Here is a 22165-nt window from a genome sequence, read left to right as displayed (position 1 = left end):
CAGGGTTGCTATTACTTGAGGTTGAGAGGGTGAAGTCAGGAGTTTGATCTGTGGCATTTTAAAAGTATCTATAAAATAGCCAAGCTGAGAGAGCAAGTCTCATATGATCTGGAATCCAGGATAGACGTGTGGGGCTGTGGATGGAAATTTGAGCCTTGAGTGCATCCACAGTACTTAAAATGGTGAGATTCACTGCTACCACAGAGAGAACATAAGAAAACAGAAAGAAACCTGAGGACTGAGTCTCGGGATCCTGGAACAATTGGAAGTCTGTGGAACGCCAGACTCGTCCTGGGAACCACCACCTTGACCGTCTAAACTGAAGAACTACATTTCCCAGAATCCTTTCCGCCCCATGTTTCCGAGTTCGAGGCCGCTCATGAAGTCCCGCGAGATTTAGAAGGCGGAAGTGAAGCGGAAGCCATTGCTCTCAGGAGGCGATTGCGGCTATACACATGGGCAGGGGAGGGGTCCGTCGTGGCTTCGTCTGGGTTTTGGGGGACTGTCCGCTTCCCCGCCGCAGACCGGACCTGCTGTGTGCACTTGGCGTCCCTTCACCTGCAGCCTCCGTGACCTCCACTCCACCCGATTCTGCCCTCAGCCTTGTAAGCTCTGCTTTCCTCCCTTAACCCTTAACCCTCGGTTTTCCGAGAACGGGAAAGGCCCATAGGCAGAGACGAGTAAATGGGTTCAGGGACCTGGGACGGGAAAGTCCGGCAGCCCGGCGAGGAGTGCGCTTTGAACTCTGATCGGCGGTATGAAGCGCTGGAACGCGAGGACCGGAATGTAGGACCCCTGTGTTTATGACAAGGGGAAGGCAGTGGTGATCTGGTTTTATTATTATTATTATTTTTTTAAAGGACTCCTCGGGGTGGGGGAGGGAAAAGCCCCACGGAAGTGAGTTCAGGACTTGATGGTGCGGTCAGGGATGGGAGACCGCGAGGAGAGAAGCACATAATCCTTGGCTTTGCGGTCCATTTTCTCCCGGCATTAATAAGAGGCACGCTGGCTTTATGTAACATTTGTATTGAGTGTTGAATTTTAAATTTTTTAAGTTTCTGGTGCACTTACCTGTTTAGTTGACTCCCGTAAACAGCCTGTAACTAGTTTTAAAAGTTCACGTCAAAAAAAAAAAAAAAAAACCCACTTCCCTTCAACATTCTGTTAGTTTGAGACTTATCCATTAATATTTGTTGTGACTACTGATATTTTGCGTTGATTTTTACCGTCTTACGTGCTTGTTATTTATCCTTTTGACTGTCAGGTATTTTTTTAATTGGAATATAAAACATACGCCAAAAAGGGTACGAAAACACACACATTCTCTTTTTTTTAAGGGTTTAATCATTTTTTTTAAAGATTTTATTTATTTACCTGTCAGAGAGAGAGAGAGAGGGAGAGAGAGCGAGCGAGCACAGGCAGAGTGGCAGGCAGAGAAGAGGGAGAAGTAGACTCCCTGCCCAGCCAGGAGCCCGATGTGGGACTCGATCCCAGGCCCTGGGGATTATGACCTGAGCGGAAGGTAGCCGCTCAACCAGCTGAGCCAGATTAAATCCAGGCGTCGGGGTTTAATCATTTTTAATATGAATAATGGAAATTTATGACCCACTTAGAGTAGAATGGAATGAAAGCACTAACAAAGACATACGATGATGAAGTGTGGCAGTCAGGACCGTCAGATAAAAGGATGGTTAATGACGTGGTTAACTAATGTCCAGCTAGTGTCCAGAACCCACTTCACACTTTTGCTGTGCGCACACACACACACACACACACCTCTCTCTCTCTCTCTCTATAGCAAATCTACAGACCAGACCAAAAAGAGATGATAAAATCCTTGGAACCTGGGTGCTCTCCTGCATCTTCCTCTTTCCCCATGATTTCCTTTATGGATTTTACTGCTTACATGTTTTTCAAAAAAAAAAAAAAAAAGCATTTCTTAATTTTGGTAATTATTTGTGAACGGACTCCCATTCTTAAGTGTTTTCAGAAATATCCTTTTTTCCATTAATGCAAGTTCAGTTTTTAATTGAGAGATTTCTGAGTATCTTGTAGATGAAGTAAGTACACTTAGCCATTCTTTTTCAGGCACTTCATGGCTTAAATTTTAGAGTCTGCGAAGTTCCACATACTGGAGTTTTATTTTCAAGTTGCATGGAATCTGTATATGAATTTGGATAATATTGGCATAATTCCGTTGTATCTTACAATTTATGTCTTTTTATTTATATACTGTAATGCCTTTCAGGAAAGTTTTAAAGGATTTAGAGTTTTTTGTTTTTTGTTTTAAGATTTTACTTGAGAAAGGTCATGCATAGGGGTGGGGCAGAGGGCAAGGGAGAAGCAGACTCCCCACTGAGCAGGGAGCCTGGGGGATCACTACCTCAGCCAAAGGCAGACCCTTAACCTGCTGAGCCACCTAGGTGCCTCTAGGGCTGTGTTGTGTAAGAGAGAGAGAGGGGTTTTTTTGTTGTTAGATTTATTCATAGGAGCTTTCATTTTTAGCGCTTAGGATTTTTCCCCCCAACCTCTTGGTGTATTGAATTTTGGTTGGTTTTTTGTTTGTTTGTTTTTAAATATTTTATTTATTTATGTGACAGATCACAAGTAGGCAGAGAGGCAGGCAGAGAGAGAGAGAGGGCAGGAAGCAGGCTCCCCGCTGAGCAGAGAGCCCGACTTAGGGCTTGATTCCAGGACCCTGAGATCATGACCTGAGCCGAAGGCAGGGGCTTTCACCCACTGAGCCACCCAGGTCCCCTGGGTTAGTTTTTGTATAGTGTTTTGAATGTTCTTCAAAGACAGTGTTATCATCTGTTTAGAATAAATAGATAATTTTTTTTACTTTCCATTTGCATCATTCATGTTTTATTTACTTATTTTTTTGGACGGGCTGAGGACTGGTAGCATTGCGCATTGCGTGGAGTTTGGATAGGAAACTCTAGCAGTCCTACATTTTTTTTTCTGAACTTGAAGAGAATTGACCTTGTTTGCTGGAGGCTTTTTTTTTTTTTTTAATTTATTAGGCAGATACCACAAGCAGGCAGAGAGAGGGGGAAGCAGGCTCCCCACTGAGCAGAGAGCCCCATGTAGGGCTTGATCCTGAGACCCAGAGACCATGACCTGAGCCGAAGGTGGAGGCTTAGCCCACTGAGCCACCCAGGTGTCCCCGGGGGCTTTTTTTTTAAGATAGTAAAGGAGGCTCCCTACTTTTCCTAGTTTAAGAGTTTTTCCTCTTGAATGGTTTTAGGTTTTTAACGAGTGATTTTTTTTTTTTTTTTTCCTTTTGGCATCTACTTCGATATGTTTATCTTGTGTATCTCCAGCTCCGAAAACAATGGCTGGCTTATGGTAGGTGCTTCTATTGTAGTGCATTGAACAAATGAGTGAATACTTTGCTTTTCTTATTTATCTGATAATGTTGAGAATTAAACCAATTGATTTCTTAGTGATTCACTACATTTGCCTTGAAAAATAACTTGAGAAAGACAGGCACTGTTCTATCGATTTTTTGGCTCTGTCTGCTAGTAGTTGGTTATTTGGATCTGTGTGTGAGTAAAATGGGCCTGCGATTTTCCTTTCTGTGTCAGGTTTATGCCAACCTCATAAAATAGGGTGGAAATACTCCCACTGTTTTCTAAACTCTGGAATATTTTGACTAAGAATAGAATCAGTTTTTCCTTAAAGGGGAGCTGTGCCAGAAGAACCATTTTGGTCTGGAGTTTTTGTTGTGGAAATTTTTCGAGCTCTTGATTCAATTCCTTTAAGGGTCTTAGTGATGTAAGAAGGATGTTAGGGTTCAGAGTCGACAGCCAAGAAAGGATTCTTGAGACGTTTTTGGTGCAAAGAGGTGGTTTTATTAAAGCACCAGGACAGAAATAAATAAGTAAATACAAATTTTTTTAAAAATTTGGAAAAGCACGAAGATGGGACCTGCGGGTAGAAAGAGCTGCACTGGGGTCACGAGGAGTGGCCCATTACATACTTTCAAGTTGGGTGGGGGTTAGGGATAGTGTAAGTCTCCCAGGTATTTTGGAATCAAGGTTTACAGGATTCTGAGGTTCTACCTATTGTTAGGAAAAGGTCATTTATTTAGTAAACCCGCAGTCATGAGACCCTTCAGATGTCCATCAGTGGGTCATATGCTTGGAGGATGATTGCCATCATGTATCTTGGGGGATAAAGGAGATGAAGGAAGTTTCTGAAGGAATTTTTATATGTTAAAGTAGACTTACAGGATCTGGGCAGCCGGGCTAAGATGGACTTTTGCTCTTCGCAGCGTGTTAATTAACATCAAAGCAGTCCCTAGAAGAATGTCACTCTGCCTGTTTCAAGGACTTGGCCAAGAGGCTGTAAGTAGTAAGGAAATTTAATAATTTTTCTTCTGGCTTTGTTTGCCTCATCAGTACGGCGTCTAAGTTCTTTATTTCATTATGGTGAATAAAATATCTTTAGAAATGTTTTCCTCCTAGCGGGGGTGCCTGGGTGGCTCAGTGGGTTAAAGCCTCTGCCTTCGGCTTGGGTCACGATTCCAGGGTCCTGGGATGGAGCCCCGCCTGGGACTCTCAAAGGAGAGCCTGCTTCCTCCGCTCTCTCTCTGCCTGCCTCTCTGCCTACTTGTGATCTCGATCTGTGAAATAAAAAAATAAAATCTTTAAAAAAAAAAAAAAAAGAAAAGAAATTTGTTCCTTCTAAGGTTTAAATTGTATAGTCAAAGTTGTTAATAAAGTTCTTACTAGAATTGCATAGTCAAAGTTGTTAATTTAAGTTCTTACTGTATTTTTAGTGTTCATCACATCTGTAATGTAATCCAGTTCTTCCTTTTTATATTTTCCTTGTTTAAAAAATAAATCTTGCCAGAATTTTGTCAGTTTTGTTTTTCTTAGAGAACTTTTGGCTTGATTGAGCCACTTCATTGTATGGATGTTTTCTATTTTAGAACTTTTCTGTTCTTTATAGCTTTCTTCCTTTTATTTTTTTGGGATGTTTCTTTCCAGTTTCTAACATTGCACACCTGTCACATTCCAGAGGATTCCAGTGGAATACCTTACTGCATTTCAGTTCTAAATATTGAATATTAGGACTTCTTTGACATATGAATTATTTAGGCTTTTTTTTCCCCCCTTAATATCCATTGCTCTGACAGTTTTCTGGTTGTCTTTTGGGCATTGTTTGCTAACCTCATTTCGCTGGTTTCATAGACAGATGCCATTTTCTGAGACACATCGTGCCAGTGTGGTTGCATTTTATAGTAGGTGTGGGATACGGTTTCATCCCGTTCAGTCTGCCTGTAGTTAATTGAATTGTCTGCTCGAACAGTATTAGTAAGAGCTCTGCTGGTAGCTTTGTCCATTTGCAGAGTTCTGCCCTTTTTTATTTTTTTCATGTGTTTGAGGCTATGAAAACATATATACAGCTTTTTCTTGAATTATACCTCTTTGTTCTATAATACCTCAGTTTTCTCGATGAACCATTCTGCCTTAATCCTTTCTGTCCAATTCTAATATGTTTAAGCAGCTTAAAAAAAAAAGTGTGTGTGTGCGCCCTGTATATCTTCTTTTTATTTCCATTCTTGTTTTATCTTTGTGTTTTAGATGGCTCTTATAAACAACATATAATTGGATTGTTTTTAATCCATTCTGAGACTCTTTGTATTTTGGTTGAAATATATTTAGTTGTTGAATTGGCCCTTTTTCTGTTTTTTTCTTTCCTCTAGCTGTCTTTGATTTAAATATTTTTCTTTAATTTCACCTTTCTCTCTGTCTATTTTTAAATAGATTTTATTTATTTATTTGCAAGCAAGGGGGTAAGGAGAAAGACAAGCAAACTCCATGCTGAGGGCAGAGCTCGACATGGGGTTCAGTCCCAGGACCTTGAGATCATGACCTGAGCTGAAATCTGGAGTCAGTTGCTAAACCAACTGAGCCACCCAGACACCCCTTTCTCCTTTTTGAATTTATTTATGTGTTATTTACCCTGAAGACATTGGCCTTAGAAGAAAGGGCAGACATCTCCATCCTTGTTAGTAATAGGAGAGGAAGAGAATATCCAAGACCAGTTTGGGGAGGAATTTCGGTAGAACTGGAGACCAGAGGGTTAGAAATACTCCTTTTTTTTTTTTTTAAAGATTTTATTATTTATTTGACAGATAGATCACAAGTAGGCAGAGAGGCAGGCAGGGAGAGTGGAGGAAGCAGGCTCCCCACTGAGCAGAGAGCCCGATGTGGGGCTCGATCCTAGGACCCTGAGATCATGACCTGAGCCGAAGGCAGAGGCTTAACCCACTGAGCCACCCAGGTGCCCCAGAAATACTCCTTTTAAAGTCAAGTATAATTTACATTGAAGACAATTTATAGATGTTAGATCCAGTTTGATGACTTTTTTGACAGTTGTGTATGTTGTGTAATGACTAACTAAAAAAATTAAATGAAAATATGAAGAATATTTCAGTTGCTCCCGAAAGTTCCTCTTGTTTCTCTCAGTCTCTCCATCTCATACTCTTCCATCGAGACAGCCACTTTTTTCTGGTGACCAAAATAAACAAGTTTTGCCAACAACCGAAATAAGCTTGCCTACTTGTGGATGTCATATAACTGGAATTAGAGAATTTTTTTTGTGCCTAGTTTCTTTTTTTTAAAAAGATTTTATTTATTTGAGAGAGAGAGAGTGAGAGACAGTACAGTGAGGGGCAAAGGGAGATGGAGATTTCTCTCTGAGACGGATCCCGATGAGGGGCTAAATCCCAGAACTCTGGGATCATGACCTGAGCTGAAGGAAGAGGCTTAACAACAACCAACCGATGCCCTTGTATCTAGTTTCTTTTTTTCCTTTTTCCTTTTTTTTCTGAGATTTATTTATTTATTTGAGTGAGAGAAAGCACAAGAGGGGAGAGGACCAGAGGGAGAAGCAGATTCCTCCCGAGCAGGGAGCCTGATGCAGGGACTAGACCCTGGGACTCGGGGATGGTGACTTGAGCAGAATACAGATGTGTACCCGACTGAGCCACCCAGGCACCCTTCTGTCTAGTTTCTGTTGGCATTGTAGGCATTCAGCCATGTTGTATGGCTCAGTTTTTGTTCTCAGTATTCCATCGTACACACCACGATTTGTTTACCCATTCTGCTGTTGAGGTAGATTGTTCATAGTTTGGGGCTGTTATAAAATCAGATTGCTGTGAACATTTTTGTATAAGTCTTTGTAACATGTGTTTAGAAATTTATTTTGGGTAAATTTCCGTGAATAGAATGGCTGAGTCAAGTTGGAAGTTTACTTTTTTTTTTTTTTTAATTTCTTAGAGAGAGAGAGAGAAAACAAGTAGGCAGAGCAGCAGGCAGAGGGAGAGGGAGAAGCAGGCTCTCTGCCCAGGAGGGAGCTGGATGTGGGGCTCGATCCCAGGACCCTGGGATCATGACCTGAGCTGAAGGCAGAGGTTTAACCCACTGAGCCACCCAGGCACCCCTGAAAGTGTACTTTTAAGAAACTGGCAAACTGTTGTCCAAAGTGGTTGAACTATTTCAACCCCAGCCATCCATCTTTTCCAACATTTGATGGCATTTTTTTCATTTTGGCCATTCCAGTGGATTGAAATCTTACATCTTCAGTTTTGTTTTACATTTATCTGATGACTAATGATGTTGACTACCTCTGTGAAACTTATTGGTCACTCATTAAATTTTGTGAAGTGTCTTGAGCCCCTTTTTTTGAGTTGGATTTTTTCTAATTTTGTAGGAGGTCTTTATATACTCAGAACATGAACTTTTCATTAAGTATATGTACTACAAACATTTTTTCCCAACCTGTGGCTTGCCTGTTCATTTTTTTTTAACTGAGGTATAATTGGCATAGCATTATATTAATCTCAGGTGTACAGTGTAAAGATTCAATATTTGTGTATGTTGCAAAATGATCAGAATAAGTCTATAGTTAATATCATCACCATACTTAGTTACAGATTTTTTTATCTTACGATGAGAACTCTCAAGATCAACTCCTAGTGGATTTCCCCTCAATATTCTTAAACTGAAGTAGAGTTAACACACCATGTTACAGTAGTTTGGGGTATAAAAACCTTATGCTTTGCTCACCACAAGTGTAGCCACTACTTGTCATCATACAGTGTTACTGCAGTACCTTGGACAGCGTTGCCTGCGTTGTACCCTTTTCCTTACCTGCCTTCAAATGTCTACTACAGCATTATTAACTATGGTCACCGTGCTGTGCCTTATATCGCCAGGACCTCCTCATTTTATAACTGGAAATTTGTACCTTTTAACCCCCTTCACCCATTTAACCCATCCCCTGCCTCAGTCACTCACCAGTCTGTTCTCTGTATCCATGAGGTTGTTTTCTGGTTCTTCTTTTTCTTGTGTTTTTTTGTTTTGTTTTGTTTTGGTTTTGTTTTCTGGTTTTTCTTAAAGATTCCACATAGAAGTGAAAACATAAAATATTTATTTTTCTGTCTGCTTATTCTAAGACTGCTTATTTCACTTTGTTTATGCAGTGATAAGAGAAAATGCAGTTATTTTTTACCCATTGAGTTCTTTCAGTACCATTTATTTATTTTATTTTATTTTTTTAAAGATTTTATTTATTTATTTGAGAGAGAGACAGTGAGAGAGAGCATGAGCAAGGAGAAGGTCAGAGGGAGAAGCAGACTCCCTGTGGAGCTGGGAGCCCGATGTGGGACTCGATCCTGGGACTCCGGGATCATGACCTGAGCCGAAGGCAGCCGTCCAACCAACTGAGCCACCCAGAAGTCCCTTTCAGTGCCATTTATAAAGAAGACTTCTTTCCTTCCTGAATCGCTTCGTTCTCTTACTGAAAATAATTTGTGCACATGTAGATTTGTTTTTAACTCTGTTCTGGTCCGTTGACCTATTTGTTACTCATTCCAGTAACTCTTCATTATTGTGGTAACTTAGAAGTGTGAATCCTCCAAATTTGTTTTTCTTTCTTAACATTATTCCAGCTTCCCTAGATCTTTTGCATTTTGTTATACATTTTTTAAAAGATTTTATTTGTTAGAGAGAGAGCACAAGTAGGGGGAGCGGCAGGCAGAGGGAGAGGCAGGCTCCCCACCAAGCAAGGAGGCTGATGCAGGACTTAATCCCAGGACTCTGGGACATGACCTGACCTGGAGGCAGATGCTTCACCAACTGAGCCGCGCACACATCCTGTATTTATTTCCTTTTTATCTTCCGCCCCTCTCCCTCTGCCCGACCCTGAGATCAAGGCTTGAGTTTAAATCAAGAGTCAGATGTTTAACCAGCTGTTCCACTCAGCACCTCTGGTGTACATTTTGGCTGTCAACTTCTAGAGAAGAAGCCTCCTAGGATTTTGATAGGGATTGCATTGTATTGACTGGTACACTTAGGGAGAATAAATACTACCTTAATAATAATGACTCTTGTAGTCTCTGAAAATGATGTCCCTGCTTAGTTATTTAGGCCTTCAGTATTTTTCACCAGTGTTAAACAGTTTTTGTTGTCAAGGTCTTAAGCAGCTTTCAATTTACTCCTAGGTATTTAAAGTTTTTAGGCTACCGTAAATGGCTTTTTTCTTATATGTTTCATTTCCCACTTCTTTGCTGAGGTATGTTTTTTTAGTTGAGATTACAGTGAAATGAAAATAAGGTGATTTGTTGAAAGTAAGAGTAATGATAAGTTAGTTTGTGACTCAGGACAAACTGGTAGGATGCATACGTGGTTTTGGGGAGGTTGTAAGGTCAGGTTGCATAGGACGCTTTTCTTGAATGTAGGTGCTCCTTTCCCGATGGAGTTTTGAAAGTTTGGGGTTGTGTGCAGCATCATTTTGCCAGGTACCTTCAGACAGGGGGTAAATGGCTGAAACCATCCAGGGCCGGTCTTTTGGTCAGTAGTAGTTACAATGGGCAGAGAGTCATGGATGTTACAGATCCACGATGACTTCTGGCTGGGTAGGTAGGGTGGTGAAAAAAGGTGATTTGCTGTCAGGGAACAAGATGGTAGGTACATGGGTGGCCTGGAGTCCTCTCTCAAGTGGGAGGGTTTGGGTGAAGTGTTATGGAGGAGGTTTTGTAGAGAGTAAGATTTCTGAATCAGTATCTGCAACATGAAGCTGATTCCAGTGACGAGAAGGCCTGGTCTATGGCCAGGGTGGACATGTTGGTGTATGTGTATGGAGTGTGCGGCCAAAAGGCTCTGGAGATTTGAACACGTGGTAATAGGTGGACCATCCCATGGCCGCTAGAACCATCTGAAGCCATAGTGAGCCTTGAAGTTGAAAGGAAGAAGGGAAATTGGAGCCCAGGCATTTATGAGTAAGGGAGTCTGACTGAGCTGTGCTCGGGGACAGATTACTTGGGAGAGTGGATCTGAATCTTGAGGCACATCAGGGACCTTCCCTACATCGCCTGGAGGATTTCCTGAAGATAAAGGCCCGAATTAGACAGAACTTGGCTGCTCTAAAGAGAAGATGCTGGAAAGCAAAAGTCACAGTTGTCCTTTGAGCCTGAGAGGCAGAAAGCCTTGGACTGCTTCTAGTAAGTCTTTCTCTCATTTGCTGCAGATGCCTGCTCGAAGAGTCCCGTGACAGCGGGAGGGACGCCTCCTACAGCCAGTGCCCAGTTGTGCAGGCAGATTGACGGTCATCCTCACGGGATGGCAGCCCTTGGTCTGTCTCCCACATGTGGTAAGTTCTGGGTGTGATGAATGGATGCCCTCAGAAGTCAGCTCTCGTGGCCCTTGGATTTCACAGAGCTCAGGGTTGTGCATGGCCAGAGGGAGGGCTGCCAGAGAGCATGGAGGAACCGAATAGGGGTAGGAGCAAAGTCTTGGTAGCCTCCCAGTGGCTGAGTCTGATTTGGGATCTTTGTGGGTCTGGGTGAAGTAGGGATTGTTAGTTGTTGGTTGATAAGGAAGGACTATAATGGGCAACCCTTAATTAGTTTTTATTACTATTATCATTACTAAAGATTTCATTTTTAAGTAATCTTCGCATCCAACGTGGGGCTCAGACTGCCAATCCTGAGATCAAGAGTCATGTGCTCCACCACTTGAGCCAGACAGGCACCCGGTTGTATTCTTTTATCCATTTATTACTGTGGTGAATCTGAAGTAGCAGCTCTGCCTCTTAGAGCTTTAATTTCCTCACTCATTGATTGAGCATATACATCACTTTCTTTGTGGGTATGTGAGCCCACCATCCTTTCTCTGTCCCTGCGTGGAGCAGGGCTGCTCTGGCTCCTTACAAGACATGGCGTGTGTGAGAGACAGGGATAGGCACCGCACGCCTAGACAGCGGGTGTGGGCCAGTTTCCTGATCTCTGAGTGTCCGGCAGGCTCTAATCCTCATGGATCTGCTCTTCTCCAGCTGTGTCCCCCCAGGACCCCGCCTATATCCGTAAGTCGGAAGTTCCTCCTCCTTCCAAAGACCATTCCTGTTCTCAGGACGTGGAGCAATTTGCTCGCAATGGCCTGGAATGCCCTGTGCTGGCTGGTATTGGTTCTCAGGTAGGAGCTCTCTGGGCCCCTAGGGGTGGGAGAGGCACTTCCCTAGAATGCCCCCAGCACCACTTGTTCGAGTTCTTTGAGAGCCTCAGCCAGGCTGATCAGTGCCTGATCAGGGCACTGGGGGGAAAAAAGCCCAAGACGGCTCCAGTGTTCCCCGCGATATCAGGGACCTGGTCGGGGGAAATGAATTTGTGTAGCTGGCGGATCTCTCATCATAGAGCTCAGAAGGCTTGGGCTAGACATGGAGAGAGCTTTGGTCCCATGTCAGCAGTGTTTGAATTGGAAAAGATGAGATCATCTCATAGGAAGAATCTTGAGGACTGGCTTCTGGAACACATTTGAGACCCCAGAACCCCATCTGAAAATCCCGTGTGTGGAGTCTCTCCTGCCCAGGCTTCAGCCTCAGCCGTCTTTTCTGTGAACGCGATAGGCTGGTTTCTTAACTGACCCCAAATGTGTGTGGCGATTCAGGAGTCAGTGACTTTCCAGGATGTTGCTGTGGACTTCACGGAGAAGGAATGGCCCCTGCTGGATTCTTCTCAGAGAAAACTATACAAAGATGTGATGCTGGAGAACTACAGCAACCTCGCCTCTGTGGGTAAGGCTTGAGTCGCAAGTGTTTTTGTTCTAAGTACTTGGTGTGACCCCGGGACTGTGGGGAATTGGAACATAATTGTGACCAAGCCGACCTGGTGCTGCCCCCACCCCACCCCCAGTGTCTCCTGGTGGTTGTTGAGACCTGTTCGTTCCCTTGACCTTAGACGTTGTCATGTGTGTCTGAGTTAGGTTTCTGAGTTAGGAAATCCTCATTCTTTTGAAGGGCAGTGCATGTGGGTGTTGGTGGTGTTGTGTTTTATGAAAGCCTTTCACTGTGTTCCTTAGAAATTTGGCACCATCATTTTGCCGCTCCTAAGTCAGACTTGTCCGTCTTCAGAACACTGAAGACCAAAACACTGACCCCAGCGTAACGGAGGGCTTGTTCTCTCCACGATCCTCAACACACGTCTTTCCCTGTGAGTAGGGTATCAGGTGGGCAAACCCAGCCTCATCTCCCACTTGGAGCAAGAAGAGGAGCTGAGGACAGAGGAGAGGACACGTCACCGAGCCACATCTCCTGGTAAGCAGCAGGCAGACGCAGGTGCTTCTGGGTACCTGCTGATTCGGTGATGCGATGGAGGAAATGCTTGTCGGTACCTGTTCCGTTCAGTGATGGGATGGAGGGAGAGCCACTAGGAAATGCCACCCAGGGAAATTTGAGCATGAACCCTCCCCATTCTGTCACAGGCGCTTTGGTCTCTCTGTCCTCTCCAGGGTGTTTGCCTATGTGTGTATTTCTTTTGTCGCTTTCCCTTACCTACTTACTTTTTGCTGAGATAGAACTGACGTGACACTGTGGTAGTTTCCGGTGTACAACATAATGATTCAATATTTGTATGTATTGCAAAGTGATCGCCACGGTACGTGTCATTAACATCCATTGCCGCACAGTTAACAAAAGTATTTTTTCCTTGTGATGAGAACTTTCCAGATTTACTGTCTTAGCAACTTCCGTGCATTGCAGTATCTTTCACTGCAATGGGTGATACATCCCCAGGACTTCTTTCATCACTGGGAGTTTGTACCTTTGATGTCCCTTTTGTCCCCCTTCACACCCATTTTGTCCACCCACCACCTCTGACAACTACCACCAGTCTGTTCTCTGTGTCCGTGAACTCGGTTGTACTGTTTTTGGGGGAGGGGAGGGTGGTTTGGTTTGGTTTTTGGTTTTTGGTTCTTAGATTCCACACTTCGGTGAGATCCGGTATGCCTTTCTTTGTCTAACCCCACTTAGCAGTATGCCCTCCATCCTTGTTGAAAATGGGGAAATGCCTTTCTTTTTTATGGCTGAATAATACTCCATCGTCTGTATATACCCCATTTTCTTTACTGTATCTACCGGGGGGGGGGGCACTTAGATCAGTCCCGTTGCCTTGGCTGTTGTAAATGATGCTGCTTTGAATGTGGGGATGTGGGTGTCTTTTCAGGGTGGTGTTTTTGTTTTCTTTGGGTAAATTACTAGAAGCTGAATTGTTTGGAGTCCCCTTTAAATGTGACATGTCCACATGAGCTTTGTCCCCACCTTTCATACTCCACATTCCTGGTCATACTTTTTCCATTGTTATCAGTGTCAGTCTTTGAAGAATTTATTCCTTAGGGAATCAAGTTAAATGTCCTCCCTGTCACTGGCAGATGTCTCACACAGCCACGGTTCACAGACATCTTTTTTTTTTTTTTTAATTTCTTTTCAGCGTAACAGTATTCACTGTTTTTGCACCACACCCAGTGCTCCATGCAATCCGGGCCCTCTCTAATACCCACCACCTGGTTCCCCAACCCTCCACCCCCCGCCCCTTCAAAACCCGCAGATTGATTTTCAGAGTCCTTCCTTCTCCTCTCTAACTGCCCTTGTCCTCCATGCTATTTGTTATGCTCCACAAATAAGTGAAACCATAGGATAATTGGCTCTCTCTGGTTCATAGACTTTTTTCCTCACGTGTGTTTCTCCCCTTTGACATCACCTTTCCTTCTTTAGGGCTCATATTGCAAAGAAATCCCCCCTGTTTCTGTCACTACCATCTCCCCGTCTTCTTTCTGCAGCTACTATTTCTCTCCCCAGGTTAATACTTTACCAATTTGTTTCAGATTGGGAGACTCCATCTAAAAACAAATGGTCCATCCTCATGGAAGATATTTTTGGGAAGGAAGCACCCAGCAGTGTGATAGTGGTAAGATTCCCTTGGGATAATCCCAGGTCTCCCGTGCTGGGAGGAGACAGGGACAGCCTCGGAGAAGCAGATCTAGAACCAAGTGAGTGGCCTTCCCTGAGGGGCGGTTGTTTCAGACACTTGACTGTCACAGCTTAGCGGGGAAACTCTAAACCTAGCCTTAAATTTCTTGGCTTAGGTTATGACAACCAACTCTTTCTGTAACTGTGCCTTAGGTAGTAAGTGTTAGGGCTGGATTCAGATTTAAACGGTTAACAAAATATGCATGCAAAAAGCTTTGTGAAGGTCTTATCTGTGGAGCCTTAGGGGGTGGCATCCAGCCCTTTTTTTTTTTTTTTTTTAAGATTTTCTTTATTTATTTGATAGAGATGACAAGTAGGCAGAGGAGCAGGCAAAGAGAGAGGAGGAAGCAGGCTCCCCACTGAGCAGAGAGCCCGATGTGGGGCTCGATCCCAGGACCCCAGGATCAGGACCTGAGCCAAAGGCAGAGGCTTTAACCCACTGAGCCACCCAGGTGCCCCGGTGTCCTGCATTTTATGTGATCGAGCCCAGATGGGGCAGGAACAGGGTTTTGGCACTGTAGATCACAAGGTCACTCGTCACAGTGATGCGCTTCTGCTTCCATCCGCTCGTGTGGGGATGACTAGATGATTTATAGGAACGTGGTGAGTTGTGGGAAGTGCCTTAGTCAGCGTTCCTCTCTTAATCAGCAGGAAAGAACTCATCTTGGAGAGAAATCCACCGAGTACGCCCACCTGTTTGAAGTCTTCAGCGTGGGCTCTCATCTTACTCAGCAGATGGGCAGGCACGCTGGCAAGAGGCCCTATCACCGCCGGGACTGTGGGGCCGCTTTTAAGAATCGGCCCCATCTCGCCCAACACGTGAGCATTTACAATGGGAGGAAAATGCACGAATGTCACCAGTGCCAGAAAGCCTTCACCACGAGCGCGTCCCTCACACGACACAGGAGAATACACACGGGGGAGAAGCCCTACGAGTGCAGCGCCTGCGGGAAAGCCTTCAACGATCCCTCTGCCCTCCGGAGTCACGCGAGAACTCACCTCACAGAGAAGCCCTTTGACTGCAGCCAGTGTGGAAATGCCTTCCGAACCCTCTCCTCCCTGAAGATACACATGAGAGTTCACACTGGGGAGAGACCTTACAAGTGTGACGAGTGTGGGAAGGCCTACGGCAGGAGCTGCCACCTCATTGCCCACAAACGGACACACACTGGAGAGAGACCGTACGAATGCCACGACTGTGGGAAAGCGTTCCAGCATCCGTCCCATCTCAAAGAGCACGTCCGCAATCACACCGGAGAGAAGCCCTACGAATGCACACAGTGTGGGAAAGCCTTCCGATGGAAGTCGAACTTCAATTTGCACAAGAAGAACCACACGATAGAGAAAACATACGAATGTAAAGAATGTGGGAAATCCTTTGGTGATCTCCTGTCGCGGAGAAGACACATGAGAATTCACGTCGTCAAGAAACCCATTGAATGTAGACAGTGCGGGAAAGCGTTCCGAAACCAGTCCATTCTTAAGACACACATGAACTCTCACACTGGAGAGAAACCCTATGGGTGCGACCTGTGTGGGAAAGCCTTCAGCGCCAGCTCGAACCTGACCACACACCGGAAAATCCACACTCAAGAGAGACGCTATGAGTGTGCGGCCTGTGGGAAGGTGTTCGGGGACTACCTGTCCCGGAGGAGGCACATGAGCATTCACCTGGTAAAGAAACGTGTTGAATGTAGGCAGTGTGGGAAAGCCTTCAGAAACCAGTCGACCCTCAAGACACACATGAGAAGTCACACAGGAGAGAAGCCGTACGAGTGCGATCACTGCGGGAAAGCCTTCAGCATCGGCTCCAACCTTAATGTGCACAGGAGGATACACACTGGCGAGAAGCCCTACGAGTGCCTGGCCTGCGGGAAAGCCTTCAGTGACCATTCGTCCCTCCGGAGTCATGTGAAGACTCACCGGGGAGAGAAGCTCTTCGTGTCATCCGTGTGGAAGAGGCTCCAGTGACGCGTCATCTTTAAGGGAAGCCACAAGAGCTTAGACTGGGAAGAAGCATTGTTGGTGTGAGGGAGACAGGAGCACTTTGATGAGCTCTACTGGACACAGAAGAGTACGTACTCTGTGACAGGAGAGACCCAGTTTGTGTCATGGCTGCGGAAGAGCTGTTTCTTCTCATCACTGTGGGGTTTGTGAGGACTCATGTTGGGGGCAAAGACATAACCTGTGCAGAAGCCAACTGTGTACATCCAGCTCTTTGAGGAAAATGAGGACTTCAGGGAGAGAAACCGTAGCTTCGTATTTAAAGTCAAAATGACTTTGGCACCACCTGGCACTTTCAGGGCATCTGAGTAAGCACAGTAGGGAGAACCTCTGTAAATCCGCTGTCTGGGCAAACCTTTGCCGGTCTCACTCTGTATTCCTCATAAAAGAAATCATACTAAGGAGAAAAACTTGTAAAGTAGGAATGTGCAGAGGTCTATAATAGGTCAGAAAATGGGCCAACTGCCTATTTTTGTATGGCTTGCAAGCTAAGAATGGTTCCATTTTTGTTTATAAAGATTTTGTTTATTTATTTGACACACAGAGAAAGATCACAAGTAGGCAGAGAGGCAGGCAGAGAGAGCGGGGAAGCAGGCTCCCTGCTGAGCAGAGAGCCCGATTCGGGGCTCGATCCCAGGACCCTGAGATCATGACCTGAGCCAACGGCAGAGGCTTAACCCACTGAACCACCCAGGTGCCCCAGTTGTTCCATTTTTAAAAGGAGAAAAATGTGTGACAGATACCATTTGCAACTCACAAAGCCTAAAATGCTTGCTTTCTGGTCCTTTACAGGAAAACATGGCCAGCCTTGGGTCTACCGCAGCAGTTTCTAACCGGGGGTGATTTTGCTTGTTTGGAGACATTTCAGGTTGTTAAAACTGGGGGGAGATCCTTCTGGCACACAATGCACAGGAGTCCCTCCAGCAGAGAATTACGCAGCCCAAAATGTCAGTATTGCCGAGGTTAAGGGACAGCTAAGGGATTCACAGTTTTTGTGAAATGTTATTCATGCTAGGAGAGGTTTCTACTTAAAACTTCAAAAAATACAATCAGTGTAATTCAGGGAACGTGAGAACCCACACTTTAGACAATCCCCACGTGGAGATGACTCTAGCCACAGCCCCCCTCACTTGTGCTTAGGAGAATTGCTACCCTGGTGGAATTTTCCATTGACCATAAAATTTCATTTGTCAGTCTTTATTCATGAAAACAGACCCCAGCTCATTAATTTGTAGTCTCTGTTTTTAAGATCATGCTCCTCTAACGCTAATGCTTTATCACAGGTTTGTATATAATATTTTTATTATAATTCCATTCCCGATACATGTTAATTTCCTTCTGGATAACTTACTTGACCAGTGGACTGGTTAGAATTATGTTACATACTGTGTAACGTGGGTATTTTTTAATACCTGTTTATTATGAGTATCTAATTCAGGTGTACTGGATCACCACACAATGTCTTCCATCCGATGGATCCTCTGGAATGTTCTTGGTTTCCTGTCCAGCTGAGAGGGACGTACACCTCTCATTGCTCTCCCAGTGTCTTCTCTTTATGTCAGGAAAATCCAGCTTTTGTCAGATTACTGACAAATGCTATTTTTAAAAGCCTCTTGCGACTTTTCTGCGGTTAGTAAGTCTTTGTCTCACAGCCTGGCTGTTGACAGATCAGCAGATGTCCCTGTGCGGGCTGTGAGAGAAAGTGCTTGAAAAGGAGTTCTCCCTAATTGGATTCTTCTATGTTTTGTTTTGCTGTTGGCCCTGCTGCTCACCTTGCAAGGAAACCAAGTACCTGGTGTTACAGGAGCGGTCTTGGGACCATGAGGATGCAAGCCACAGGCTCCAGAGGAACCTGCAGAAAAGTCACAATGATCCTGGCCTCCCCAATAGCTTCTTTGTCTCCACTAGCCATGGATTTGTTATTTCCAGACTTCCTATTACAGGAGAAAAAAAATAAAACATTACTGGAGTAAGCAGCTTTGGATATTTCATTGTTTGTCAATTTAATAATTTTTTCAGTCGGGGGAGGGTTCCACTCCTGGTGTTTGCCGTCTCATACATACACTCAGTCCTTGGAAGGTTCTATAACTGCTGTCTGTGGGGTTATTACCGGCTTAACACTCGGAACTGTTGGAAATGGGGTTTTTTTTTACATCTTTAAGCCACGTTTTAAAATTGTACTTCAAGTCTTTGACATACTTAAGTATTTAAGTTCTTGACTTCAAGTGTATCAGTTTTTACAAAAGCCCTAAGAAGCCAGTACCAGCACTGTCTCCCCCTGGCAAATGGAGAATCAAAGGCACACAGTCCAGGTTCAGGCCGGTCCTAGTGCTGGTGTTTGAGTCCATGCTTCCTCTTGTGTCAGGCCCCATTCTGTCTATGCCCCACATCTAGAGCAGCGAATTGGGATTTTTGCCCTCATGGGGCTTACATTCTGCTTAGGGTAAGGCGCCTGATAAACAAATGAGTAACTAAATATATCGTATATCAAGTGGTGGTACATACAGTGAAGGCAAAATTAAGCATGGCGCTAGTGAGGGAGTGCAGGGATTCAGCAGACCGGTCAGATGGGCAGGGAAAGAGTGAGCTCAGCCAGAGAGTTGGGTGTTCGAGCGGAGATGTCCTTGAACTCCGAGTGCGCCATATGTAATCGGGAAGAGCACCCTTGGCAGTTCACGGGCCGTGAGAACGAAAACTCGGCCTGCGACCGCCATGCAGTAGCAACGAGGCCAGTGTGGCTGGAGTGGAGGAAGCTTGGGAGTCACAGAAGATGAGGCCAGAGCTGGGTCAGGATCCCGATCTTGTGGGTTTCCTGGAAGGACTTTGCCTTTTATCTTTCACGTGGTAGGAAGTCGGTGGAGGGCTTTGAACAGAGGGGTGGTGACTGTCCAAGTTCTGTTTGAATCGCTGGCTTCTGAGTTGACAGACTAAGGAAGGACAAAGGACAAACAAGCCTGCTAGCAAGCCATTGCAGAATACAGTTAAGAGACACTAGGGGCCAGGCTGGTGTTAGCAGGGGAGGTCTGAGAAGCACAGGGATGAATGTAGCTGTTAATTTTCACTACCAGACAGCAATCATTTATTCCCCGGCAGTGCACCTTTCCTCTCGCTGACATGACTTACAGTTAGTTCCATTTTCCCCAGTTAAGAGCATGGCTACTTTAGGAGATGGCGTGCATACTTTGTGGAGCCTTGGTGAGTTATCCCAGAAGCAAATTGCCGGTGTGAGGTCTGTGCATGTTCGGCTTAACGGTATTGATGCCAAAATCATGTCTACAGTGTTGTGTGTGTGTTGTGTGTGTGTGTGTGTGTGTGTGTGTGTGTGTGTAAACGTTTAAAACAGGTTTGACTGAAAACACAAAAATGCTTAATTCACACACATACAACTTAATTATTATGTGAACAAATCCATGTGATCAGGCAAGAAGAATAACTACCAGCATAGCTGACATCCCTTTGCCTTGCGTCCACAACAAACCCTGCCCTACTGTGCATGGGTAACCAGAATTCTGACTACCCACACGGCGTGGGTTTTTTGTTTTTGTTTTGTCTTTGAGCTCAATACGGAACCATACGCTATGTGTTCTTTTGTCGGTCTGACTTCGCTCATTATTTCTGTGAAACTGATCCTTAGCATTTAGAGTATTTCTAGCTAGTATATTTTGTGTGTATGTGTGTGTGTGCGCGCGCGTGCATATTGAACACTGAATGTTCCACAATTATTTAAGCAGCTTGTGTCAGTGGACATTTCACTTTTCAGTTGGGGGCTGTTGTGAATAATGCTGCTACAAACATACTTCAGCGTTCCTGATCATGCACAGGTGCATGTATATTTCTCTTGGGTGTATACCCTGGACTGAAATTGCTGGGTCTTACAAGGTGCGTATGTTCATTTTTGTAGATGACGCCAAATTTCGAAAGTGCTTGTGCAAGGTTATTTCCCAGCAAGCTATTTTGTAGAGTTGGATAAAGTACTAAAGTTGCCTGCCTTTTTCTTACTGTGATGTATGTATTACGAATCCTCTGGATGGGAGTCTTGCATGCTCTCTCCCACTCTGTGGCTTGTCTACAGTGTTTTAAGTGGTGTCTTTGGTTGAAATGAATTCCTAATTTTAATTTTATGGACAGTTCTTGCATGAGAAATATTTGCCACCCAGAAGGCAAGAGGACATTCTATGATTTCTTCTACAAGTTGGTTTTGGCTTTGGTTTGGTTTTTGGCTTTAGTATATACCTGTAGATCTATGTTTAGATCTATAGTCCATGTGAAATTAATTGTTGTATGTACTGTGTGAGCTGTTAATCTTAGTTTTATTTTTTCCATATTGACCCAGCATTGTTTATATAAAAAGTACATCTTGGCCCTAAGAATTGGAGATGTATCTTTGTCATATATTGAATTCCATGTGTATCTGGTTTAATTCTGGGCTTTTTAGTCTACTGATTTATTTGTTTATGCCCCTCGCCACAGTGTTTAAATTATAAGAAGCTTTATAATAAGCTTTAATGTTTGGAATGTCTAGTTCCCCCTCATATTATTCTTTTTCAGTGTCTTCCTAGGTATTCTTGTCTGTTTTTCTTTTAAGATTATTTTTTTCTCTTAAGTACCCTTTATAACCAACGTGGGGCTCAAATTACAACCCGAGATCAAGAGTCACATGCCCAGCTGACTGAACCAGCAAGGCACTCTTATATGCACTTTCCTATTATCTTGTTGAACTCTATTAAAATTACCTTGTTGGTATTTTTATTGTCATTGCCTTGAATTTATAAGTTAACTTGAGGAGAACTAACAATTCTGTATTGTAAAGTCATCTTATCCAAGAACAAAGGGTATCTCTCCATTTGTTCAGGTCTATTTTAGTGTTTATCTGGAATGTTAAAAAGTTTTCCTTACACAAGTTTTATACATTCCTGTTACATTTTCTCTAAGTATTTAGTCATTTATTATAAATGAGCTTTTCTCCATTATGTTTTCTGTTCACAGTTTTTGTACATGAAAGCTACTAATTTTGTAACTTGCCAGTGCACTGAATTAGTTTTTGAGTTAGTTGTATTACTGGTTTTCTAGGTACGCTGCCGTATCACTTGCAAATTGAAATATCTTGTTTACCAGTTCTACACCTCTAATTGTTTTTGGTTGTCTAATTGCATTGGCTAGTAACCTCTAGTACAGTGACAAATAGTGGCAGAGATAGAGGTCATCCTTGCCTTTTTCTAGAGGAGGTTCTCCTGTTGTTTTCCCATTAATTAAGATAATGTCTTTTAGACCTAAGATGTTATATTTATTTTATCATATTGAGAAGATATCCTATATTCTTGAATGTTTTGTCATGAATGGGGGTTGAATTCTGTCAGGTTTTTTGAACATCTATGAAGAGGATCATGAGTCTTCTGACTTATTAATAAAGTATGTGATACTAATAAATATTTCAATATTCAACAAAACTTGCATTCCTGGAGTGAATTTCACTTGTTCGTGGTCTATTATTTTCTAAATGTGGTGCTGGATCCTTTTTGCTAGTATTTTGTTTAGAAGTTCTCATTGGTATTAATGTATGATAATTGGTCTGTACTTTGTACTGTGTCTGGTTAGGTATCAGTATTATACCTGCTTCATAAAAAGTATTGGGAATTTTTCCTTCTGAGTGCTTGGGGATAATTTATATGGCATTAGGACAATGTGGGTTTTGGATGATTTGGTAGAATTCCCTTTGAAACCATCTGAGTCATGTCTTTTAGTGGTATATTTCTTTAGGAATTTTCTCTCATAGAAATTAGTCTTGAGCTTTCTAACTTGAATGAGTATTGGTAATCTGTATTTTCCTTGGAAATTGTCTATTTCATTT

General features: G+C 43.6%; 1 protein-coding gene across 2 annotated transcripts; it reads left to right on the top strand.

Moving 5' to 3' along the window:
• The first annotated feature begins 409 nt into the window (after positions 1–409).
• Positions 410–18290, top strand: ZNF317 (zinc finger protein 317). Of its 2 annotated transcripts, none has more exons than XM_013045408.2 (7): positions 410–605; positions 10543–10665; positions 11347–11486; positions 11958–12084; positions 12508–12603; positions 14169–14251; positions 14965–18290. In XM_013045408.2, the coding sequence occupies exons 2-7, from the start codon at positions 10635–10637 to the stop codon at positions 16282–16284; spliced, it is 1797 nt and encodes a 598-aa protein (XP_012900862.1). In that variant the 5' UTR covers positions 410–605; positions 10543–10634; the 3' UTR covers positions 16285–18290. The 2 variants fall into 2 exon arrangements, with proteins under 2 accessions (XP_012900862.1, XP_004771797.1); XM_004771740.3 differs by having other exon boundaries at positions 14962–18290.
• Positions 18291–22165: the final 3875 nt, after the last annotated feature.

This window comes from Mustela putorius, unplaced genomic scaffold, assembly GCF_011764305.1.
Source record: "Mustela putorius furo isolate JIRA1106 unplaced genomic scaffold, ASM1176430v1.1 tig00000095_pilon_pilon_pilon, whole genome shotgun sequence".
NCBI lineage: Eukaryota > Metazoa > Chordata > Mammalia > Carnivora > Mustelidae > Mustela > Mustela putorius.
This window is presented reverse-complemented; position numbering and strand designations above follow the sequence as displayed.

Bases quoted from the DNA above. Each gene is read 5' to 3' on its own strand.
- ZNF317 (XM_004771740.3), top strand. From the start codon at position 10,635: ATGGCAGCCCTTGGTCTGTCTCCCACATGTG. The intron at 11,487-11,957 runs GTAGGAGCTCTC...GTGGCGATTCAG, and splicing joins TGGCTGGTATTGGTTCTCAG to GAGTCAGTGACTTTCCAGGA. The intron at 12,085-12,507 runs GTAAGGCTTGAG...CCCTGTGAGTAG, and splicing joins CAGCAACCTCGCCTCTGTGG to GGTATCAGGTGGGCAAACCC.